This window comes from Podarcis bocagei, assembly GCF_964188305.1.
Source record: "Podarcis bocagei genome assembly, chromosome: 9".
NCBI lineage: Eukaryota > Metazoa > Chordata > Lepidosauria > Squamata > Lacertidae > Podarcis > Podarcis bocagei.
Genome location: NC_138134.1, coordinates 61751803 through 61778292, shown reverse-complemented (window position 1 = coordinate 61778292; position 26490 = coordinate 61751803). Strand labels below are relative to the sequence as shown.

Here is a 26490-nt window from a genome sequence, read left to right as displayed (position 1 = left end):
TTATCATAGTTATAGTTCCCAAATCTGATGTAAGCAGGCCTTTTGTGTGTAGGGTACCAAGAGGCAGCCAAGGTGTGTTTGCAGAATTCCATGCATCTCCAAACACATTTTATGCAACCCCTCCATCCTTCCTGAAGCTGCCCCATCCTCATCAGAGTTCCTTCATTTGGTTTGATCTCTTATTTGTCTTGAATTGTTGACGTGTTATTTGTCCTACCTCAACTCTTTCTGTGTAGTTTTAGAACAACTGCAAGGACCAGTATTTTGTCTAATAAAAATAAATAGATGGCTTTAAAAATAAAATAAAATCCTGGTTGTCTCCACCTCCCTGGTGTCTGATGCTATGTATTCCTGTCATACGTAAGGAATAACTTTCACTTGCTTTCCAGAACAGTTGGTCTGTTGTACTATAACATCAAATCAAATACCTTTATTGGCATCACAACAACAAAAACCCTGTGTTTACATATTTCTGAGCACAGTTCCAAGTGCTGGTTATGACCTATAGAGCCCTATATGGCTTGGGTCCAAGATATCTGAAAGAGCAGATTCCTTCATACAAACCTACATGGGTTTTGATATCTCCAGCTTTTCTCTTGATCCCACCACTCTCACAGGTATGCTTGGTAGGGACGCAGGAGAAGGCTTTCTCTGTGGTTGCTCCCAGACTTTGGAACTCCCTTCCTAGAGAAATTAGACTGCCTCCCTCTTTGTTCTCCTTCTGCAAGCAGGTGAAGACAGGCTTTGTGGAACTGAGAGTTTTTAAGGAAAGGACTAGTGCTGTAATATTTTTATTGTAATGACCTGTACATTTTAAATATATCTTTTAATATATATATATATATATATATATATATATATATATATATATATATATATATATTCTATTCATCTTTAATTGGTTTTTTAAATCATGGCTCCCCACCCCAATGTTTTTAACTGTTTCTGTTTTAGTTGTAAGGGGGAAAGGCAGGATAATAATAATAATAATAATACACAATGCAACAGCTTCCATTCAGCTCCATTCAAACTGGCGGCTTAGCAGCTGTTTGCCTGTATGAAATAGCATGTAAGGCATGTTCAGACAGCAGTTTTCTGTGCTCCTGATTAGACCTTTAAGCCCATAACTGGAAGCGTCAGATGTGCTCCACCAAGGGAAGGGAAGGATCTTGTTTCACTCACAATGGGAGACCAGTCATGCAAACTACACAGCCCACCTTGGTACTATGTTGGTCTCTGTCAGCCATGGAGACTGGCGGGGGTCTAGTGTCCTCTGAAGCAGAGAGGTAGCTTGCTTAATTACTACAGGCTGGTACATCAGACAATGGATTCCTTTCATTCAGCCAGGAGATGATGAATGCATGCATCACTGTGGGTGGTAAGGAAAGGCTGACATGACCAAGCATGCTGGAAACAGAAGTTATTTTTCAAGCATGGCAATCTAGTCTGGTACAAAGTCAAACAAGACATCAGTCAGCAGATTCAGGACCAGGCCTGCAATTCTAGACCATTATAACGGGCAGGTAGGAGAAACTGCTGTAAACACACTTGACAAGAGCAAATGCTTTGTGTTTATCATCCATTTATTTTCATCCTATCTTTCCTCCAAGGAGCTCACAACATGACCTGTCCCTTTTATCTTAACACTATAACCCTGTGAAGTAGGTTGGGCTGTGAGATAACAAATGGCACAAGGTGAGCTTCATATCTGAATGCGGATGTAACGCTGGGTGTTTTCTGCCCAAGTCCAACGTGCTAACATCTTGACTTTACATCACATAATTCATAACCATTTACAGTAGTCTAAAAATGAAAGGCAAGGCTAGATCCACCCTGTCCAGAATGCTTTGCCTTAAGAAAGCCCATCTTTCCTTTCTCAGAGCAAGACAGGATGGACGAAGAGCCTCTTGAGGGTCTTCTCTGGACCTGCCTGTGCTAATAGTGCACAAAACAAGTGGGGACAGCAAGTGCCAGTTCACTCACACACACTCAATCTGAGACAATTGCCTCAAATCATGTTCGGACTGACTCTGACCGACCTGAGCATTGGGTACATGCAGTTTCAATAAACAATTTTGTTTCGTGATGTGATATCCATTCTTGCATTTCAAAATAGCTGAAGCTTTATTGTTTAGGTGTATGAATGCTATTAGGCATTTTCTTATCCATTGAATTCAAAGGCTACCATCTTTGTTGAATTCTGTTGATTTTAGTGGGGGTATAACAGAATCAAAGACTTAACTATTAAGGTCCTCTCCAACTCTTTATCTAGTCCAAGCCCCTACAATGCAGAGCTCTCAACTTGATCATACCAAGGAAGAAGAGTCCACTACTTCTCATGCACTTATTTTCCACAGTCAGACAGCTGTTGCCACCATAAAGTTCTTCTAGATATTTAGTCAGAATCTCCTTTTTTGCAAGTTGAATCCATTGGTATGGGTCCTACTCTCTGAAGCCGGAAAACAAGCTTGCTCCATCCTTCACAAAGACAGCCCTTTAGATATTTGAAAAGGGCTATCCTATCTCCTCTTGGTCTCCTCTTTACCAGGCCAAACACACTGAATTCTCTCTTTTTGCTTGGTTTCCACACCCTTGATCATTTCAGTCACCCTCCTCTGCACACCTTCCACCTTGTCAATATCCTTCTGGACTTAGTATTCCAGGTGTGTTCTGACCAAGGCAGAACAAAGCAGGACTATTCCTTTCCTTGATGTGGAGAAGTGCCCTGTCCCACACTGCTTTTAATGGGTCTCGTTCCCTCATAAATTGCACCTAGACTTGCTATAGGCCGACCTGCTCTTATGTTTACTTGGGTGTGAGCTCCTCAAAATTCAACGGGATCTACCCGAATGGCCCATCGCATTCCGCCACCTGAGGCAAAACAGGAAGGTGCTCACACCACACAGCCCATCCTGCTACCAGACACCCAGCCTTGCTTACCAGGGTGCTTACCAAGATGGCACAAGGTGGTTTTGTAGGGCTCTTGCAAGATCTCACTGGAACCCAGAAACCACCACAGCCGCTTGCAGGGCACCCCTTCAAGGCACACACCGCATGGATTGCCCCATCCTGGGACTTTCTTCTTTTAGAAGTAATTATAGAATTACACCGCCTTAAGTATGTGCGCAACACCGGCTAACAATAGGGCCTGGGAGCGTTTCGTTTTAAGTGGACCGTGCTTAAAAGTTATTTATTTAAGGGAGACCGTAGCCTTGCGTATACTTTGCTAGCGTCAATTACTTCCGAAGAAACGTTAAAGAGAGAGAGGTAGATGAGTCCTGGCTGTTCAGCTAGTTCTGCTGGAGCTCGGCTTCCCTGAGCCGGGTCCCGGTCTCCCCGCCCCCCTCGGGGCGTCGCGCGTCTCGCGGCTTCCCTCCCCTCTCAGCTGGAGAGAGAGCTTCGCCGTCCCTCCTGAGCCGGGGAGGGGAGGAGCGACGCGAAAAGGGGCGGAAGTGCAAACAAGAGCCCGAGGAGAGCGAGCGAGCTTCGGCTTGCCGTCTGCTCTCACACGCTCGCGAGTTTGCTGGGAGCGCCTGCGCGTCGTCGGTGTGCTGCTGCTGCTGCTGCTGCTGCTGCTGCCTGTGCGCTCTGAACTCCGCGCGCCTCGGAAGTGAGTGGAGGGGTTTTGTCTTTTGCGCGGGAGGGAGTGGAAAAAGCGGACTTTTGCCCGAGGGGCCACCGCGCCGCGCGAGGAGGAGGAGGCTCCCTTGCAAAAAGGCAAAGGGGGAGCGCGCGGGGAAGCCCTTCGCGGAGCCAAAGGAGGGCGGCGGCGGCGGCGGCGGCAGGGTCTGCGGAAGTGGAGAGCGACGCCTTTGCCCAGGGCGTGGGGAGAGGCAGGGGGCTGCTCCTCTTCCTCCCCGCGGCGCCGGCTCACTTGGAGCCGTGAGGGCGTGAGAGAAGCCCGCCGCGAAGGAGACCTGTGTCGGTAGCAAAGTGCGCGCAGAGGAAGGGAATGAAAGCAGGGAGGGAGAGTACAGCTCGAGGACCGAGAGGCAGCCCTTAAAGTCCGGAATATAAGACATTCAGAGATTTCTTATTTCTTATTCCTCTTTCCAGTTCCACCCATCCAATACCCCGACTTTATCTTTTCAGAGAGGCGCACTCCTGTCCGTGGCAATGGGGTGAAGTCTCAAGAGTGTCTGTCTGTCTGCCTCTCCTCTCACCCCCCTTTCAAAGACCTGTGATCGAGTAAACGGGAAGTGAGCAGCCAGCTATAATCTTGTTTGTTAGGTGCCTGCGCTGCCTCTCCTTGGGGTCCTTTCCCCAGCTTCACTTCCCCCTTAAGAAAGAAAATGAAAATCACATTTCATCAGCAAGACTTTAGCTAGCCGTTCCTGCAGCCTGCTGACAAACCTGTAATCCGGACGTGGCAAAAGACAGCATGGAGGGTGAAAGCGTTTTAGGGAACACATTCAGGGCAGGGCAGGTTGAAGGGTGTGGGATTGTTTGATGGCTCTGTTTTTCTGGCCGTTGTCAGGGCTTTGGTAACTAGGCTACAGCCAGATAGAAAAAGTAGAAGTCCCCTGTGTGTGCACATACATGCACACCCACATGGTATATGGTTAGTGTTTCTTGACTTTTAAGGGTAGGGCTTTTTGTTTTGGTGCCCTGTAGCTGCCATATTTTGTGGTATCCTTAAAAATATAATGCAGTGTAGCAGCCTGTTCCTTGCTAATTTAACTATACAATCTTCATGGGAACAGATGCCCATCTGAGACATTAGGGGAGCAATGAGATGCAACTTAAACATTCCAAAAACGTTCAACATTAGCCAAGTGCAAGTCTTTAAATGTCAAAATGAGCATCTAAAGTCTCTTGAGGGGAAACAATTGCAGCTTCAATGAAATGCAGAGGTGAAACGGAGATAGCAGATGATGGCGCTAAGTGAGTCTTTAGTACGTGTGTTCTGCATACATTAAACCAGATAACTACCACCATTAATGCATTAATTTCCAGAATATGACAGCCTCAAGTATAGACATGCTGTGTATTAATTGCAGAAAGGGGCAGTGAGCATGTTCTATGAGTGGTTGCTAGTGGAGGTTAAAGCACATTGCTAACCTCTGACATTCCTGCCTGTAGCAGTGGGTCTCAGGTTTGGTTTTGGGGCTGGGAGAGAAAGAGAAGGCTTTTTTGCAGTAGTAAGGCTCTCTCTTGAAGGAGGTGAGATACCAATAGCCTTTCAATTTGACAGCCTCTAGAAGGATGCTGGTTCAACTATGTGCTTGTGTATATGTATTTAGATTTTTGCCTTGGTACAGTGTGTCCCCCCCCACCCCTGTCTTGGGGAGGCTTGTTGTCCAGTCTGAGAAACTTTAATATGAATTGTTGTGGTATGCTAAACCATATTTGGGCAATGTTGTCAATGCAACAATAAAAAATGCTACTCATTTTGTAGTTTTGCCACCCCACCCCCCACACCACAGCAGTAAATATTATTCAAGGAAATAAAAAGTATCCTTCATAACAGTTCCCAAATCACTTGGGGTAAATGCAGTTCCACATAAATACTAAGTAACTTTAGTATCTTTCCATACCATGCTTTGGTTTCGTTTACAGTCTGTGCAGCCTCTCAGACTTTCCAAATCGATGGGAATGGATAACAGCTTCTACGTAAGGCTCAGTTACAATATTTTATCTCATGTGGTGCTGAAACACTTCGCTTGAACTTTGAACAGCAGCAACAAATCTACCATTTAAAAAAATGCCTTAGGCTTCATATGCAAATATTTCGCTTGCAAAATGTTGGTTTGTGTTATGTAACTTCTGCTAGCTACTACTCTGTGTGCTTTAAGAGTTAGGTAGAAGATTTCAAGGGCTGTTTTTTTTTTACTGCATTAACTTTAACACTTGCTGTAACTGTACAGTAGTGTTCATATGCACGTATTTCTAAATTCATAAAGTCTGAGAAACCCTTTTTAAAATGAAAAATGATATAATTATTTGTTTTAAGAATGTATTGTTTTATTGATTTCTTTTATGCAGTTTTAAAAGGAAGTTGCTTTGACTATTGGTCTATAACTTTTTTGGTTGTTTAATAACAATAACAATAAATTCAGAGAGCTGCAGATATTTCACAGCAAGAAAGCCAGTGATTAAGCATTCATAATTATTTACTATCCTAACCTGATATGTGCTAAGGTACCTGCATATGTGTGCAGACCCCAATTCCACGTTTTGCAGTATCATTTCGGCCTGAGCTTAGGGTAACAATTGAATAACCCTTGTGATTTGTAATGTATTGTGTAACAATGCAATTCTTGTTGCATTGTATCATTTCGGCCTGAGCTTAGGGTAACAATTGAATAACCCTTGTGATTTGTAATTACTGTGTAACACTTAATGTAATTCTTTATTCTTTCATCTGTGCTCAGATGTTTCCTTTTGCTCACCTTAAGGCAGTGGAGATAGAACCCTTCCTTATCTTGGGGTGACACTAAACATTTAGCTTAATCCTCCATGGTTTGACTGAAAACAAATAAGTGGCATTCAAGGCTTTGGAGAAGCTAGACAGCAGAGGTTCCATTTTGATGGCTTGAGGGCGGTTGCAGAGTAGGAGGAAATGGAACAGCCGCAACCTAGAATCCTTTATGTGCCATGTTTTCAGTTCCATTCTCTTGCGCCTGTGAAGCATTTTTCCTTCAGAAGAGAGAGACTGGGGCAACACCCAGGGCTGAGTTCTGAGGGGACTCGGCTATGGAATCTATTTTTGGAACTGGGCTGAGCAGGGTTCATGTATGGCATTTTTCAGTGTGTACACAAAGCATCTTGCATGTAAACCTAAACACCATATGTGTAACATAGGAAGCTTGCTATGGGTACATTTTGCTAGCAAATTTGGACTTCTTCCTGTGTGTGTGTGTGTGTGTGTGTGTAAAGGTAAAGGACCCCTGACAGTTAAGTCCAGTCACGAACGACTCTGGGGTTGCAGCACTCATCTCGCTTTACTGGCCGAGGGAGCTGATGTTTGTCCACAGTTTTTCCGGGTCATGTGGCCAGCATGACTAAGCCGCTCTGGCAAACCAGAGCAGCACACGGAAACACCGTTTACCTTCCCGCCGGAGCGGTACCTATTTATCTACTTACACTTTGACGTGCTTTCGAACTGCTAGGTTGGCAGGAGCTGGGACTGAACAACGGGAGCTCGCCCCGTTGCGGGGATTCGAATATGTATATGCATATGCAGTATCTAGCATCTAACCTTTAGCATAGGAGCTACACCTCTCCAGTCCCCACCCATGTTTAGAATGAAAGAGGAAGCTTTCTGAGCAAAGATGGCTCACTATTCTATCTGTAATTCTGTTGCTTCCCACCTTTCTATTGGTATTGGCAACACAGAATAAGAACATAGCAGTAGAAGTGGAAAAAAGCACCTAGAAATAACACCTAGCACTTATTTTTTTTATTTATTTATTAAATTTGTATACTGCCCTTCATAGGTGGATCTTGGGGCAGTTCACATCATAAAATACAAAATATAAACAAAAAATATATAGTAAAAACAAGAAAAAAATGAAACAATAACTCCCCTCCTCCCACAAACACATTTAAAAGTATGTAGGCAGCACATGAGCAAAATACTCAGGGGAGGGAAGCTCTCACTTTGTGCGAGCCTTGGAAGCATGCAAGAACATGGTGCGTCTCTATCTCCAGGTGTTGAGGGCTGTCTGTCGCCACCCAGAAGCTCAGCAGAGAGCAAGAGAAGGACAGCCCCCTTGAGATATTCTTCCTATTTGTGAATGTCTTACAAAGCAAGCGCCCATTCCCTCTCCACCCTGAATCCTTTGCATCTGCTGGAATATGGATGCAAGAGGTTTGTTCCTTTGGTCTGTGGCACATGGAAGGTTCAGGGAAGGGGAAGAGAAAGAGAGATCTCCTTCGTGCTCATCTGCAAATAAAATTGACAGGAAAACATTCCTTGTTTGCTAGTGGCTAGGCTACCTGGATAGGGATACTACATTTGTGTAACCCTGTGCCTTCCTGTAAAAGGATTTCAAAAGTGCAGCACCATTCCAGGGAAGTCCCTCTTTCCAGCCTGGTGTAACGTAGACTACAAACTTGTGGGTTTCCAGAGCAAGGTCTCTGAAGACCTTGGTGGGGAAGTGGTCCATAAGATACTAGTCGTAGGGCAGGCTTCCTCAAACTCAGCCCTCTAGATGTTTTTGAGACTACAATTCCCATCATCCCTGGCCACTGGCCCTGCTAGCTAGGGATCATGGGAGTTGTAGGCCAAAAATATCTGGAGGGCTGAGTTTGCGGAAGCCTGTCTTAGGGATTTTAGAGAGAATTGGTTGCTACTGCAACATTTCATGGTTCCCTGTGACTGTGCATCCATCAGTTACGTGGTAGTTGCCAAACAGTCTCTTAAGAGAAGTTGAGTGAGAATTCATTGTGGTAATCCAAGCAGGATTGCAAATTCCCTGTCATGCAGGAAGTGGTGCAGCTGGACAACCAGCCAAAGCTAGCAAAAAGCACTCCTGGCACAGATGCAACCAGCATATGAGGAACACGAGGTGTACTTCCAAGCTGCAAGGTCTATTTTTAGGCTGATATTTGCCCTGTCCAAAACTGGCAAGTACTCATCTCCTTATTTTACAAACGTCAGTGTTTCTCTCACAAAGGTTCTAGTTAATTGGTTAGTCAGCTTTTGAAGGGTGATTTGCATCAGAAAGTTTTCTGAGGCCCTGGAGTATGGTCTACTTTAGCAGGCTTGTTTTGCTTGTATTTAGTAAACAAAGCTAAAAGCTTTGAAACTTCCAAGCTCACCTAGTATTTGTTTGCAGTGTTGCATCCATTCATTGTTACTTTTGACCTTATGAAATAATGCCCCCCCCCCCCCGAAAATTCACAGGCAGGGCTTTGGACGTTGGTGACTCTCCTCTTAGAGACTTCAAAATGTTAATATCTGAAGGCCGTATTGCAATTGTTCTTTGTATGTGAGTTTCTTCAACTTTCCAAATAATCCTTTAAAACTTCCTTACAGGCATTCATTCTCTGGAATTAGACCTTGACTTCCAGACGCCATGAACAACTACAGCGTTTCTTTGGTTGGTCCAGCCCCCTGGGGTTTCAGGCTTCAAGGTGGCAAAGACTTCAACATGCCTCTGACCATCTCTCGGGTGAGCCTATTTTGCCTTTTAAAAACCTTTTTATGCCAAAAGCTGCAGCAACATGTGCCACTTGAAACTAGTGAAAAGGAATATTTGTTAACATTATGTGCCTGCTGAATGAAGAGGCATTCAATTCATTTGGGTGCAATTTGGGCATTCATCTTGTTTTTAAGAGAAGTAGCAGTGTCCCGTCTTAGAGGTGGTGGTAATGGCCTTCAAAAGTTTATTAACTGACATAATCACTAATTAAAAGAGTATTTCCTGTCGTTTTGTGTTTGTATCAAAATTAGTATTTTGCTCGAGTTCTTGCTTTTTATCATTTGTGCATCTGAGTTACAACATGGTGAGAGAATACACTTGAATGTGTTAATTGTGATAAACTTTCTGGTTATAAAATGGCAAAAAGCAACTGCCAGAACCTGATTCACTTTCCCTTCCTTTAGTGTAAGTGAGATGTGGAGAGACAGTGCTGTGGTACTTAATTTAGGACTGGGGCTTTGTTAAAATGCCCAGGTCTTCTCATACCCATGCTTTGGTAGGTAAAGGTAAAGGAGCCCTGGATGGTGAAGTCCAGTCAAAGGTGACTATGGGGTTGTGGCGCTCATCTCACTTCAGGCTCAGGGAGCCAGCGTTTGTCCACAGACAGCTTTCCAGGTCATGTGGCCAGCATGACTAAACCACTTCTGGTGCAACAGAACACTGTGACGGAAGCCAGAGCACACGGAAATGCCGTTTATCTTCCCGCTGCAGCGGTACCTATTTATCTACTTGCACTGGTGTGCTTTCAAACTGTTAGGTTGGCAGAATCTGGGAACAGAGCAAAGGGAGCTCACCCCATCATGCAGACTTTCTGATTGGCAAGCCCAAGAGGCTCAGTGGTTTAGACCACAGCACCACCAGCGTCCCCCCATCCTTTGGTAAAAGTAGTCAACTGACTAGGAAAATGCTGTTGAATAATGTATATGTGCCCTGTGAAATGGCAACCCTATGACTTCTTACCCAGAAAATAGTTTCCTGTTAACTATTCCAGACTAGAATACTTAGTACTTTCTTTTGCAAAGGTAGCTCAAATTATTTCATTTAAAAATATTTAAAAGGGCCCTTTTAAATAGTGATGGTAGACAGAAATGTTTCTTAACATCATAAGATCAGAGAGAACAGATGGATAGCACAGTCCAATAGTCTTCAATGTTTTTTAACCCTGGACCTTCCTATAACCCAAGCATGCATTTGGGAACCCATGATGGTAATGTTTGTGGTAAGTCCTCATCCACCAGTTGAAGGCCAATGGCATAGATAATGGAAAAACAAAGGAAATGGGTAATATAGCAGAAAGGAAATTCAAAGCAAGCAGTTTAAGATAACACATTAGGGGAGTCAACACTTGGAAAAATGTGTTCTCCAAAGCTGATTATGCTGAGGAGTTCTAAGCTGTCATGGAGCCTCTAGGTTGGATCTATTTTGCAAGTTGTTCCTTTAAACTAGAAAAAGGTGTATTACCTTACTCTTCATGCCATTCGGGGGTCCTTAAAGTATCCTAGGGTAAATAAAGGGACTCTTCCATCTTCTTCCTTAAAAGACCACATTTTTAAAATGGTCCGGCTAACACATTAATTCCCAATACATAACCCACTAGCATCTTGTAACAGCAGTGCTGCCTTGGGCTCCTTTGGGAGGAAGGGTGGGATATAAATTTAATAATGCAAGTCTCCTGAAAGCAAATGCAATTTATGCATCATGTTTATGTGTGTGTGACAGGTCCCCAGTGGATTGCATCCATATTAATAAGTCTGAACTAGGACTACAAATACATTATAGACACACACACTCCAAATGTAGATTGGAGTTAATGTTCAGTGTGTGTTCCTTTGTATGGCATGTTGGAATTAACGCACTTCATTCTGGTATGCTGATCAATTGCTCCTCTGATAGTGTAAAGGAACTGTGTTGTGTTATGGGTACATCAGAACAGGGTGTACAACACAACACTCTTCTCTTCCCAGTAAAGCCAGAAGTGCTAGCTAATTAAATGTTGATAAAGAAATGCGCGAACAAAGGAGCAGAGCTGTTTATGTGCCCTTTACCAAGGCCCTGCTGTCTTCTTGTGACCTTCTTGGGTTTGGGGGAAGTCATGCGTGCAATTCATTCTGTACTGCGAGAGCAAGTTATTTTTATGGCTTTGTATTGGGAGTTGGCATCCCCATACGGCTGCGTACAAAGGGAAGCTTAAAAATACTTTTCAACAGCACTTTTAAACGGTGACTAAATAGAAATTAGTTCCTAATGGATTTTATTATTAGCAAGAGCATCCATAAAAGCAAATGTCATATTCAGTAAAGCACCAAGAGTTTCCTTCATAAAAACCGCTGCACTCACAGCTTCAGTAGAATTGGTAGCTGCCTGTTTGAAATGGAAAAAATGATTTCAACTTTCAAATGCCCGGTGAAGTAAGCTCAAGCGAATGGAGAAGGCTTTGATCTGAGCTAATTGCAAGCTACGAAACTTTAAACAATTTGCCATTTTTACCTTCACGGTTGCCATAGCAAGCCTGCTATTTTCAACCCGGTTTATGGTTCTGGAAACTCGATTATAGGGAAGACCCATGGAATCAGATTTAATTTAGGGCAGCTTTTCCAAACCTGGTACTCTCCAGATGTGACAGGCTATAATGACCATCATACCTGGCCATTGGTGTGCTGGCAGGGGCTGGTGGGAGATGCAGCTCCAAACATCTGGAGGGCACCATGTTGGGGAAAGCTCATTTAGTGACTAACTTCCTAGAATGGAAGCAGTAAAGTAAAGGTAGTCAGCAAGGAAGAGAGAGAGAATTAGAAAACATTTAATGGGAGTAAAAAGTGCAAGGGAACAAAATTGTTAATGGAATTAAAGGGTGTTTCAGGAGTACCATTACATTAAATCAGCTTATGTATAATGTCTCTTTAGGTTAGGCATTTATTTATTTGGAGTATTTATGCCCACCTACTAAATGAAGTTGTCTAGGTGGCTTATGATATATAGCTTAAGATACAGTAACATAAACAAGAATTACTAGAGAAGTAACAAAAAGTCGCGCGCCCCCCCGAGCCCTCAGTTATTCCAGTTGTCATTCTGCTTCTGAATCTCTGGAGCAGGTCTTGGAGGAAATGATCCAGACTCGGAAATGACAGCTGAAGTAGCCAGATGCTGGTCCCCTGCAGAGCAACCTCCTCACATGCGCTGCTGCTGTTTTGCCTTGCAGTTCCTGGCTCTGTAGGCAGATGCAAAACAGGAAGCTGGTTTATACTGAGTTAGAACATCAGTCCATCTAGCTCAGCATTGCCTGTACAGTGGTCCCTCGGGTTAAGAACTTAATTTGTTCCGGAGGTCCGTTCTTAACCTGAAACTGTTCTTAAATTGAAGCACCACTTTAGCTAATGGGGCCTCCTGCTGCCGCCATGCCACTACTGTGATTTCTGTTCTCATCCTGAAGCAAAGTTCTTAACCCAAGGTACTACCGTATTTTTCGTCCTGTAGGGTGCACCGGCCCATAGGACGCACCTCGGGGGTTTTTTTGGGGGGAAATGAATAAAAAAAAAATTATTTCCCCCCCCCAGCCGCGGCTGCCGCCCCAAGCCTTGCGCACACCTGCCTGAAGCACGGGGCGCCCTCTGGAGGGCGCCCCGTGCTTCGGGCTGCAGGCTGCTGCCCGCAAGCCTTGTGAGTCCGCAGCAACTCCTGCCGCGGAAGCAGATAGCTTCCTGAAGCCTGGAGAGTGAGAGGGGTCGGTGCGCACCGATGCCTCTCGCTCTCCAGGCTTCAGCGAAAGCCTGCATTCGCCCCATAGGACGCACACACATTTCCCCTTCATTTTTGGAGGGGGAAAAGTGCATCCTATGGGGCAAAAAATACGGTATTTCTGGGTTAGCAGAGTCTGTAACCTGAAGCGTCTGTAACCTGAAGCGTATGTAACCCGAGGTACCACTGTACTGACTGACAACAGCTCTCCAGGGCTTCAGGCAGGGGGCCTCTCCCAGTCCTCCCTGGCATTGCTAGGGGTTGAATATGGAGCATGGAAGCTCTACCACTGAGACAGATACAGTACTAGCATAGCAAAGCTTCTGATCCTGTTCCATCTGCCATTCTCAAGACTGTGAAGGAGGTGCAAATGGGCACGAGGCAGTTTTGCTCCTAAGCTGAAAAGCAAGCACAAGAACCTTAGCCAGTAGATGTAGTTTAAAAAGACTATTGAGTACTTCCAGTATAGTATTGTCTTCATTGTTTCGCAGCACTTTTTGTTGAGTAACAGGATGAATTTTACGCTTGAGGAGTATGTATCAAATCTCCAAGGAGGCCTCTGAATCCCCCTTCTTTTGCTTGATTTTCAGGGGGCATATGTGGGTATCCTCCCTATTATAATTAGTTGAGCATTCCTTGTCTCCAAGGGGAGCTGGTTCCTCTGTGAGTCTAGTGAACATACGTTCATGCACCACAGTTGCTGGACTGGGATCGAATTATACCACAATAGGAAAAGCAAACATTTTTTCTTGCTCGGCTTCATTCTTAAGTAGGTTGAAAATCTGGACTGTTTAAAATAAGAAGCTTTCAGTTAAATGTCAAATGAAGGTAAGCAATATAGGTTTAAGATGCCTTTCATATCAACTGAAATGCTCGAAAGAAGCGTGACACAGATTCCTGGATCTGTCGTGCACACCGCTCCCCTCACTCCAATAGACTTAAATAAATACATGTCCTCTTATGAAATATGTGTAGCAGTAAACTTTGTAGAGTTTGTTTGCTACGGGTGACTGCCTATAAGCTCAGCCTAGTGGACAGAAAGCTTAATTTCACACCTGTAACAAAACAAATTGAACAAACGAGTGGAAAGTTGCAGATGCATATGTTTACATAATATATTTGTATGTTTTGACCCCACTTCTCTCTCTCTGTCCTCCACTCTTCACACACAAACATGGTAGGTTTAGCCACTCAGTAGTTGTATATGTGCTCTCCGTAGTTCACTCATATCTGCTGAACGTTCCACTTGTCCAGATATAGGAACACTCAACTGGATGATGCTGTTAACCATGTTAACCCGATGGAGAGGGGGGAAATAGTAGGGTGAGTGGCTTGTGGCTGCAGAGGAGATGGAAGGAAGGGAGGGAGGGAGGGAAGGAAAAGCTGCAGTGGGAGCTGTGAAAAGGCAGGGAAGCCTGATCACTTCTTAGATACTCATTTTTGCTGTTCTAAAAAGAAAATCCAAGCCAAGCAAGGCTTGAACATTTAGGTAGGTGGTGACTCCAAGCATGTGTTCTGCAAGTATTGGCTGTGCTACTGTGGGAAACCTGGAAATAGAGTACACTGAAGCTTGTTTGTACTGGGACCAGAGATAGGTTGGGCACATAGCAGCTCAAGAGATCATACTTCAGCTGAATAGTGGGTGGCACTACTCATTTGTCTTTGTATCAATAGAGGGTTCTCAATGGGAAAGCTTCTGAATGAACTTGCAACCTAATTTGCCCTGTGCAACCAGTTCCACACTAGTTTCAGGGGAAAATAGGACCTTTCTGGGCCAAAATGCTGGGGAACGCATGAAATGGTGGTGAAACTTGGCATTCAGGGAAATAGGTGCCCAGTCTGTATTTTAAAGGGCAAAGAAACAGTTTTCATGTGCCCTTTCCTCTACATTATACTGCTTGTTACTAGTTATCTACAATGCAAAATGTAGCATGAGAAACCATCCTAACTGAATCTGTTTCTAGCTTATATTCATTTCAAAGAAAGAGCATTAACTGACAGGCAATAACAAAGAAGCAGATGGCTAGTTGCAAAACATCCAAAATGAGCCTTTGGGCAAGTTCCACACAAGTACATTCTGTTTAATGTAAACAAGGAAGAATTAGACTTTGTTTTTCTTATTTTCATACTAAACTCAGAGGGCTGGCTACTCCAGTCAGTGTCCCCACCATTTTGAAGAGCTATTTTTAGTTGAAACTGCTTTCTCATTATTCATTTGTCGATGGTTATCTTTAAGGGCATTGTGAGAAGAGACAGGGAATTGAAAGGTTTGTTTGTTTTTCTTGGTTGAGTGCCAGGAGATAATATGGGTTCCTAACTTTTTTGAAAGGAGGGGAGAAAGCCTTCCATCCTACTATCCATATAAGGAAATGCATGACAGAAGATTATCTTTTGTTTGCTTAAAATAGTGGGAAAATTGGTATTTCCTTGACCAAATAAAATGTTTTTCATAGTTGGCTTCTGAACTTTAGGAATGCAGCAAAACCCTGTCAGTTTACGCCTTAAATGGATGCATGCAGTAAGGTCTAATTGTTTTGCCTTGTGTCTGAAGATATCTTTAATTTTAAAACTTGCTTAATTTAGTTTACTGAGAGTGTCTATTCTGAGCAACAACCTAATTTTTTACTGCATCATATGATTGATGTACGATACCAATGTGCTTGTCTGCTAGGCAGGAGTGAAACTTTCCCCATCAGAGAAAATCTACATTCATCCATTGGATTCTGTTTGTACTTGTGTTCTGTGTAATCCCTTACCACCTATTTATCTCTTTTTTATTGATTGATATTTTGTACTTTATTTAAAAGCATCAAGAGTCTGGCATACTTCTTTTTTTACCTACTTACTTAAGTGTCCTCTTCACAAAATTGGCTCAGACTCAAGACATGACAACTTAGTCTGCAATAAACTTGTTAATCCTACAGGAGCCACAAGCAAGTCTCTTTGTGCTTGCTGCAATGGACTAACACAACCTCTCTGGAATTAGACACTTGATCAGGAGCTCCAAAATTTCCCAGGTGCCTTGCTGCCAGAGCACTTGGTAGTATTGCCTTAGGAATATGAACCATTTTTTTCAGCCTTTACTTGGCTGTTTTGTTGCTTTTCTTTGCATCCTTTAATGCACTTAGAAAAACATGGTTGTGTCATACTTTTATTCCTGTTTCCCTTGCACATTTGTTTTGCTGTTGCATCATATTGGCTTGGCTCCCAAATTAACTAAAGGAAATTAATTCATGGAAGGAAAGCTTCTCATCCCTTCCTTCCCCTTGCAATCACCTGCACCCTCTGCAAAGGTATTCATATGAATAGTGGCCTGAATGATGTAGAATGGGACATGGTGGGTATTATGGACGTGGAGAATTATCCAAAAATTGGGGAACCTTCCTATGTGGACTTACTGAGTTATTTAACTTCTATTTGGGGATTCATGCCATTGTACTGATGTTGTGAAGATAATCCACAGGGAGCCTGGAATTATTTTGTCATATACATTCTCTCCCCACCCCCAATCAGTCAAGTTGTTACAATCACTTATTCAGGATCTCTTTAGTGACTCACCTTTAGTGTTATAGCCTTAGCTACGTTACATAATTTTGTCATGTATGGATCTTGCACCCAGCCCAGCTTTCTAGATGTTCAATGAATGTGAATTTAAGCTTGGAAAGAGCCCATGACTTTTATTACATAACACTCTGTGCATGTTATGCTTAAGTGCTAAAGCAAACACTCTTTACATGCAACCCCAAATATCTTTTAAACATATGGTCTCTTGGCTTATATAGCTTCTTTGTTCTATGTCAGTAATAGATAGGGGTTGAGGGAATTAGTCTTTCCTATTTTCTATCATGTGCTTGGCAGCACTTCTGCAATATACACAATTCATTTGTGGCTCATGGTAGGTAGAGAAAAGGGAGCACTTTGCCTTTCAAAATTAGTAGAATGTATATGGGTTACTCAGATATGCAAGATTAGTCTTTTGGGAGCTGCTGCTCAAGGACATGATGGTCAGATGGTATTTTATGGGACAGTAAAATAGTGTTTTGTGTTTTTTCCTACTTGCATTCTAGTTAGCAAGCTGCAACACAGACATAACAAAACTGCGTAAGACAAGGAATTGATGTGAAATATTAAAGTTAACCAATACAATAAAAACAGTAACTAAGAGTCACCATTTATCAAACTGATTATTCCAATCATAATAAGAAGTATTTATTACAAAGGGAAATTGAAATAAATGTAAGCAAGCTGATACATTATTATAGTATCCGTGATCCATCAGCACAAAAAATGAGAGCTTGCATGGTGCTGTGTTGTGCAACTCTGGGCCATCTACATAAGTTCAGTACAGTGGTACCTCGGGTTCCAGATGCTTCAGGTTCCAGACGCTTCAGGTTACAGATTTCGCTAACCCAGAAGTACCTCAGGTTAAGAACTTTGCTTCAGGATGAGAACAGAAGTCGTGTTCCAGTGGCGCGGTGGCAGCGGGAGACCCCATTAGCTAAAGTGGTACCTCAGGTTAAGAACAGTTTCAGGTTAAGAACGGACCTCCAGAACGAATTAAGTCCTTAACCAGAGGTACCACTGTATAGCAAAGTTTGGTCACAATCAACCTGTGCACCAAGTTAGGCCCTGCACAGATCCCAATTTGTCCTGGCAAGGCTGCGTCTCCTAAGCCATGCCCTCTCACCCCCTCCTGGCAGGTAGAGATGTAGCTGTGAGAGAACAAAAGGAAGCTTAAAAGTATGCTCCCAATTATTTGTTAGCAAGCAAGTCTTGCTGTCTTCAATGATTAGGAACTCTGCAGGGCCTTCTGTCACCACTGATGGACATTGGCGGCAAACCTTGCTTGCCAAAGAACAATTTGAGGCGCTCCCCATCCCTATTCTAGCAACCAAAATTGGAGCAAGACCGCAGCAGTTGTATGTATCTTAATTGTGCCCTTCCATGTCCTTGGTAGATTAGGTCATGTTGTTAAACCATTGGTATGGTAATTCTCGTTGCTGCCTTTGGGTTGATGTTACTTCTGGGACTGAGTTCCAGCAGCCATGAAGTGTTGCAAGCTTGACATTGTACCAGACAACTCTGGATTTAAAATTAGGAACAGGCCACTGTTCCTTTGGTTTCTGCTTCCCTCTCTTGTGGATGACAAGGCAATTTGTAGAATCATATGGTGCTGCCATCATCCTACCTCAACTTAGCCCATGTGGTAGAGTGTTCTTATTGCTGTTTGCTAATAGAAGTAGCATCTTGCTGAACCAAGGCTGAACCAGGATGCATGATTGTCCTCCATATGACTGCGTTAAACAGCAATAAAACATGTGAACCAGAATCACTGTAACAGAGCATGTTGGGTATAACCATCACTGGTTTTATGCAATCCAGAAATTTTCCCTCTGTCTCCTCTGACATTCCAACAGATTTGGGGGCACATATCTTGAACTGCACACTTATTCCTACTTCCTTTGTTATTTGTGGAAGCCTGGCTATTGTCATTGATCTTTTGGTTAACACAGTACAGATTCTTCTGTGGCTGCAGCATACACAATAGACGTTTCAGACTTTTGGAGAAGATCGTGGGCTATAAGCTAAGCCAGTGAGGGTTGTGGTAATCATTTCCAGCTTTGTCAATGTGGTGCAGAAACTCCAAGTGACCTTCACGATCTTTCCCCTTTGTGGTATGTCTGTGTTTCCCAGTGTTGTTAAGTGACATTCTGGTGCCTAAGCAGATGACACATTTCCTTTTTTGGTATTTTGTAAAACAGCTTCTCAAATGAACTTCAGGAAGAAATAGTAGTGGTTTGCATTTTTGTATTGTGGGTGCAGAAGTTGAAGGAACGGGTGTGTTTAAAGAAGAATTGTGTATTGGGACTTTGAATAAAACTATGCTGTCTGAGTGTTGATCACATATCACCTTATGCGTCTGTCATAGAAATATACTACACCAAGGAAACTTGAGTTGTTTCTAGGAGGTGTGCTTACTACTGTGTTGGTGCAAAGTTGCAAGTTGTGAAATTGCAGTAAAGTTGCCTGCAGGTAGACTGGCACAAATTGGGGAGTGGAATCTTTCTAAATTTAATTGTACATTATATAGTGAACTGAGCTCTTTCAAAGAAGTTCTCAGAACCAAACTTTGCAACACTTCTTTAAAAAGTGGAGTAAGATCCTCTTCCAGTGCCTCTGGCCTTTTGGACTGTCCCAGTTTCCTCATAGAAGATTTCCCCCTCCAGATTGAACTTTTAAATCAAATGCTGATCATGGCAGGATTAAGTGTCATGAACTTGTTTTGATACTTGACCTGGGTGAGACTGCTGCCTTAAGTACTTAATGAATAGCCTAGGTCAGCTCCATAACTGTGCAGAATTAAGTTGCTGTCTGTCGCTGACATGGCACCAAACACTCTGTTATCGTTTAAAGCCTTTGTCTGGCAATATTTTGTTCTAGAATTGAATTAGCTCATGTGAATCCATGTTTGCTGGTGAGTTTAGTTATATATGAAATATACTAAGGTGATTTATATTGGTAATCATTAGTATATGTATACTCATGATATTTTTTCAAGCACACATATACAGTGTTAGAAACTAAGATATGTAGTCTAGGTGCCAAATGGCTCCTTAAACCAAGGTTACAGTCACCAAAATGGAATGTTTAGTTGCCATTTTGGGACAAGACGGCTGCAAAGTCTTATTTTTCAAAACAATGGGCTGACTGTGATTGATTCTCATTTAAACATCTGGCTATTTCAGATGACAACCTTAAACTAGGTTAAGATCTTTGAGAACTTAAAGAAGAAAAGTCACTTTTCCAAGGGACAGTCCACATATATATTGGCCTATTCTGACCTCTTTCTCTTAATGGCAATTGCTCCTGCTCAGGCTGCACAGAAATAGCATTTTGGTTTCAGAAATTCATTCCGATTGTGCAGATAAAATATAACTGATAGAATTCTACAGGATGGGGTATTAGTGTTTACAAACAGTCCAGATCTGATAATTACCAGGCATGTACCTCCAGAAGGTGGAAATGTCAGGCACCATCTTGGCGCCCAGGCGTCTTCACTTGGTCGAAAGTGGTCAAAAGCCAGGTTCAAAATGCACCTGGCTAATTTTGAACACTGCACATATGGTCTTGTTAGACTTTCTTAATGGATGTTAAGTATTGAGAAGTGACTTTTCACACAGCTGCCCTATGTGACCTTAGCACCCTGACTTCCACTCTCAATGATATTCTCCAATTATAGCGCTGAAGACTCTTGATATTTAAGGACAGATTGAGGTGCTAGTAGTGCTATAGTGTATCACAAAGCTGCATCCTTTTTGGAGAGTTCTTCAAAGCTGTAGTGCTCAGCTGCTGAATACAGTACTTTCATATATGAAGTAACTAGTTCATCTGCAGATAAGGGCTCTACAGTCCTTCTATGAACTTCTATGAACAATAGAGATGTTGGTAGTGGGAGAAAACTGTAACGTCCATTCACTCCTTGTGGACTTCCCAGAGGCATCAGTTGTCCACTGTCTGAGGAAGGACGCCAGACTGAATGAACCACTGGTGAAAATGTGACTAAATGGCCTGTCATAGAGCAAGCTTTCAATTTGGAGTGCTGCCTTGTTGGCTCAGCTTGCAGTGTGAATCATGAATCAAGCAGACACCAGTCTGAAGTTGGTCTGAAGATTGAACCAATGCACACAGGAAACATTGATGGCTACAGAGAAATAGGAGCCATGTAATAAACTGTATTGGTGCAAGACTAGAGCCTACACTGCTGCCATGGCACTTTACTTGGGGACAGCATGGAAACTTCATTTGGTTCTGAATATGATGGCTAGACTTTTGTGTGTGGGGTGGAAAGGCAGATCATATCATGTCAGTTATGCTTCAACTTCATTGGTTTCCAATTTGTTTCTGGGCTCAGTCTAAGGCTCAGGGATCCAGGGGTGGGGCACATGCCAATGGGTGAGCAGGTCAAGAGGCAACAAGGGGAGCAACAGATGTGACTCCTGCCTTTTGTACAAAAGACTGCATTCCAGTCATGCCTAGTCATAGGTTTCTACACTTCCACCTGTGTCTCTATCCAGGCAAGCAAGAGACATTAGCATAATTCTAGGACACTTTCCAGCCAGGCAAAAGCACTCAAGGGCATGAGCAGAGCCAGTTAGGCATGTGGCCTGGGGAAAGTCCCAAGGGCCAGGGAGACTTGGACCACCACTTTCAACCCTTGGGCTCATGGATCCCTACCTCTGATCTAAAGAACCACCTGAGGAATTGCCTCTTTGCCATAAGAGGCTGATTGAGATTTGCAATTCAGTTTCTGAAGCATTCCTCATTGTCCCTTTGCCAGTGAAAATACAGCTGTTGGGAAGCAAAGACAGGGTCTTCTTAGCATATGGAAAAGCGATTGTGTTAAGGTGGACTTTTTTTTTTAGTCGAGCTTTTTATGTTATTGGTCTGCTGCTGATGGCGTGGTTTTTATGATGCTGTTTTACTGTCATTTTATTGTCTTTAAAAAAAAAACCATTGTGATTTATATATATATATATCATAAGCCTTTGTGAATTGGATTTTGTTGCATGTAAATTCAAGATATAATGTCCAAATAAATAAAAAATCGAAGTCAAGGTTAGTTTTACAGTTTATCCAACACTGGGAATACTTTGAGCTAAAATCAAGCTAAAAATTCTTACTTCATAATTTTCAACATATTTGCTTTCCCCCCAGCTTTTGGTGGCTAATAGAGAATTGCCTTAGTTTTCACTTGTTCAAGCAGCAATGTCATGTTAATGGTAGCTGCCAATCTGATAAGATGGTGGTTAGCATCTTGCTGAAAATAAAATGCTTTCTGAGGCAGCTGATTTGTGTGCATATAGAGAAAGCCACACTCAAAATAGTTGAATGTGGTAGATTTTGATCTTGTAAACAAACAAACAAACAAACAAACAGAGCTAAACTTCCGTCTATTAATTGTTTTTACTTTTCCATAACTATAGCACAGAAGAAGTTGCCAGCCTTTTTGGACCAGAAGGCACAGCTTAGATTTTGAGAGAGTTCTGGTGGTACCTATCACAAAATAATTGCTCCGTGCACGTGCACCAAAACACAAAAATAAGAGACAGCCACCACGACAACCTTATGGGAAGTCAGCTATGTCCTGCTTGTGGAGATCACACAATACTGATATCTTCCTCTCTCTTGCACACAAACACTCTGATGCTGTTGTTAACCAATAGCAGCAGAGAACATTCCTCAGTTCCAGGGAAAATATACAAGGTAGCCACACGGCACTCACTCTCATTTCACAGAAATTGCTTTAAAAGTACCTGCACATTTTGACTCATAACTTTCTTTCCAGGAGGACTAGAGACTTACTTAAAACAACAAGAACAACAACTCAGAGTCTAGGGCAGCTTCACAGGGCCATCAGTAAAAGCCTTTGCCCATGAGTGCTGAGTTGGCAAGCCCTGATATAGAAGTTGAGGAGAAAGCATAAATACGACAAGTGGGGCTTTGAGTGTTCTTTGTATCTGCAACTTTGACTCACTTTTAGACAAACTCCTCTCCTTTCACAGTCATTGCAGCTAAAGTCTCATGCATCAAGATATACAGTGTCCAATGAAACAATTTTGCTGCTAGCTTGCACAGAGCTTGGTTTCAAATATCCATCAGGGTTCAGCTTCTTCAGTCTGTGTGAAATTCTAGTGTACAGCTGGAAGGCTATGAGCACTATTTCCTAACTTCATTCTTTTTTGTCATCCTTAACGAATACCTTCCATTGTGCCAGAAAGTAGATGCTGTATGCAACAATTAGTGCAGCTGAAAGTGTTGCGTCAATTCCACCACCCACCCTGGATATTTATTTGTTGTATGCTGGGTCATATGTAATTTTATCTTTGAATGCAGTAACACAATATCACAACATGGAAAGTGTGCATTTTACTAATATGCCTAACTTCTCCAGCAGTAAAATGTGTGAAATAACGTTGAGCGAACAAATGAAAATGGCGGTCTGCCCAAATTTTTAGGAGTGTGAAGGTACTGGGATATTGGTTTCCTTGTGCTTCAATAATGATTATTAAATTTTATAAAAAAAATAATAGACAGAGTTTTACTTATTTATGTAGCTATTGGAAAGTTTTGGTGACACATCATCAGGATATGTTTTACCACTTTAAGGTAAAGGTAAAGGTAAAGGGACCCCTGACCATTAAGTCCAGTTGTGGCCGACTCTGGGGTTGTGGTGCTCATTTCGCTTTATTGGCCGAGGGACAGCTTCTGAGTCATATGGCCAGCATGACTAAGCCTCTTCTGGTCAACCAGAGCAGTGCACAGAAACACCGTTTACCTTCCCGCCAGAGTGGTACCTATTTATCTACTTGTACTTTGACGTGCTTTCGAACTGCTACGTTGGCAGGAGCAGGGACCGAGCAACGGGAGCTCACCCCATCGCGGGGAATTAAACTGCCGACCTTCTGATCAGCAAGCCCTAGGCTCTGTGGTTTAACCCACAGCGCCACCCGCGTCCCTTTTTACCACTTTAAGTTGCAGTCAGTTGCATTAAGATTTAGTTCAGGTGCTGTGAAGTCCTTGTACTTCATAGTCATACTCAGCATAAATTGTACAGGTTGTGACACCTAGACTGGAAAGTGGTGCTATGAAGCCCTTGCTCCAGAACTGCTAGTTAGTAATTATCCAACTGCATGTGTACGAAAAGCTATAAAGTGTTGTGTGTTTCTCATGCCTTTTATTTTCTTTTCTTTTTAATAGCCTGGGAAAAAACTCCTAACATTTACTGGATTTTTAAAAGCACTTTCTCCCCCCTTAGCTTCCCCAATGTGTCTCTTACTGCAGCGTATCCTGTACGTTTATGCCCATATGCCAAACCAATGACATGCTCCACATCATTTTACTGCAATAATCCATCCAGATGCTAACTAACTCCAGGCCATTCCCATGAAACCTCCCACTGCAAACCGAGATTGCTTTTCCATTTCGGTTATGCACATCAGACATCGAAAGGCATCAGACATTAAAAGCATCAATCATTAAGTCCTTTCTCTCTCTCTCTCTCTCTCTCTCTCTCTCTCCCCCCCCCCCGGCTTTCTGTAAACAATGCTTGATTTACCTTTCAGAGTAAAATTGTTGGCCATGAATTGCCCAGGCTTTACTGGAATAAAATAAATGTCCGTTTTAGAAATGGTAAATCTTAAGCTGCCTAATGCTGGCTTTTTGGTTGATGGCAACTCATTGCTACTTTGCCATCCCTGAAGAGGAAAGGTCTTATCAAAACACCAGTGATGTGTGTGCACAGAAACAAGCATTTATATGTGGGTCATCTGTAATCGCAATGTATCAGAATGCTGAGTAGTGGTGGAGAGGGCATTGGGAGCACTGTTTCAGCTGGCCCTGGATGCAGGGAGACCATGCTGGCCCTGGTATTTGGGTGTGTAGTCATATGCCTTGACCGCACCCCCTACAGGCTTCTTTGGTGCTCTTCTTGCACCTGCTCGGCCTGCGCTCTGTTCCAGTATAGAATCACTTTGGGGCTGAGTAGGAATTGTTTGCCAACATGCAGATTGGTAAAGGAGGTTTGTCTAGTCTGCTCTTTACCAAATCTGAGAGTGTTGGCAGGGCAGATACAGGAAAGATTAAGGTTAGATAACAGGTGACCTTCCTTAGGTACTTTTGAAGATGAAGGGCTTTTCCGGAAACTAGGCAGCTACCTGGTTTGTGGAGCCCTTAGCCTGGAAATGGAACACTACAGCTACCCAGAGTTGTGGGACAGAAATGCCTCCGTAGTCAGCATCAAGTGGAGCCCAGGGCTATTCCCTGTCATGCCCCTTGAAATGGGTTGGTTTCTGCCCACCCAAGGTTGAAGTTAAGTTAGGTTCCCACTCTTCTCATTTCTCCTATAGGTACTGTAAATAAAATGTTCTGCCCATTACTTGTTTCTTGCCTCTTTATTCCTGGGTCTGGTCACACACAGATTACCGTATTTTTTGCACCATAACACTCACTTTTTTTCCTCCTAGAAAGTAAGGGGAAATGTCTGTGCGTGTTATGGAGGGAATGCCTATGGGTGGCATGCCTACGGATTTTCCTCCTCTAAAAACTATGTGCGTGTTATGGTCTGGTGCGTGTTATAGAGCGAAAAATACGGTAATTTAGCTTCAGCAAGGCTACTGCATCCTGTGCCTTCGAACCCACAGCATTGACACCTTAACAATTATTTTAAAAAGAGTTAAACATTTGCTTTAATTGTAAACGCTTCTCATGCAGTTATCTTTGGGGTAGCTCTAACCTGCAAAAATGTGACTTACTGCATAGTGAAATTGTGCTAATTGTGGAGAGAAATGTGTGATGGACTTCATGCCACAATTTTCTTTGATGCAGTAGCTTCCAAATTTTTAAACGAGCAAAGTATATGCATTGAAAATTCAGAGTAAAGTACTGTTATGTATGTTTCAATTCTACAAATTAATGTCTGGTATGTGCAACAGTCTACACTGGAACACCATGTCCCCAGATTCCAGGAGTGTGCATTTATGACGTATATGACCTCTGATCTATATCACTTTGAAATCTTGGTTTCAAAGTTTGCTTAGGAGTGCTGTAATCAGTAGTGGATGCTGAATGTGCTACTTGTTTGTGCCTGTTTTTTCCTAGCACTTACTACACACTGGTTCATCAAGCAAACACTATTTAAAATTTGTCTTAAAGACTTAAAATCAGAGTATAATATTCCGTTTTTAGATACTGTGTTTTAATATATAATTGAAAAGCGCTTCTGCATATGATGTGTTGGAAGTGGGCATAACATTAAAATATTCTTTAAAGTATCAACTTTAAATTTTTGTCTTTCTTCCAGGCATCTGTTGTGTGTTTCAGTTCCTTGTAATCTTATTTGCACATCTGGACATAAGCAGAAATTTTTGCTAAAAGCACGATCCAGGACTTTTGGAAAAAAAATAAGGAATATATATTTTTTTAATCTGTAGGGTCAGTTCTCTCACTTGGGATGAGAGATGAATCTAAAGGTCCATTATGTAGCTGAACTGAAACTACATTATATAGCTGAACTGAAACTTAACATGCAGGGTAGTGTGTAAAAGTGAGGTGCCAGTATAGGCTCCTCGGAGCATTAATGTTGAGCCTTTCTTGTAAGTTACTACTGACAGTAGAGTTCACGGCTTTGCAGAATCATCTCCTGTGCTTTCTTTTGCATGCAAAGACCAAAAACAACTCTACTGACCAGTATGGTTAAGCTTCCATTTTTCTTTTTAATTGGCCAAACCATTATGGAAAAAGCAAGGTTTAAGGTAAACTCTGCAGGCCCTCTGTTTTGTATTCTGAGGACATTAGCTACAGAGTTAAGGTATATGCTTGATTTCCCACCTCCTTGGTTCAGTGACGTAGCAGTGTTAGTCTGTTATAGCAAAGAGAAACCACAAAGTCTTAAATCATAACATACTGCTAGGTGTACCAAAGCCCTGGAGTGCACCTGGCATGGGTTGGGTAAGCACCCTGAAGCGTACATCCTAGATGCACACATTTGTTTTTCAACATCTGAGCTATCTGTATCCACTAATCTTTTCCAAAGATTGTCCCTTTAACT

The 26490-nt window shown here is 42.6% G+C and overlaps 1 protein-coding gene across 6 annotated transcripts in view; it reads left to right on the top strand.

The window, feature by feature from the left end:
* Window positions 1-3290: 3290 nt before the first annotated feature.
* Window positions 3291-26490, top strand: part of PDLIM5 (PDZ and LIM domain 5) — a 126229-nt gene continuing 103029 nt past the window's right edge. Inside the window, exons 1-2 of one of the 6 annotated variants that reach the window (XM_081207000.1) lie at window positions 3291-3610; window positions 8984-9119. In XM_081207000.1, the coding sequence (XP_081063126.1) occupies window positions 9024-9119 (96 nt within the window). In that variant the 5' untranslated portion in view covers window positions 3291-3610; window positions 8984-9023. Of the gene's footprint in view, window positions 3611-5594; window positions 5614-8983; window positions 9120-26490 lie in introns of those variants that run through there. The other 5 variants (XM_081206998.1, XM_081207001.1, XM_081207002.1 and 2 more) reach the window with 5 other exon arrangements.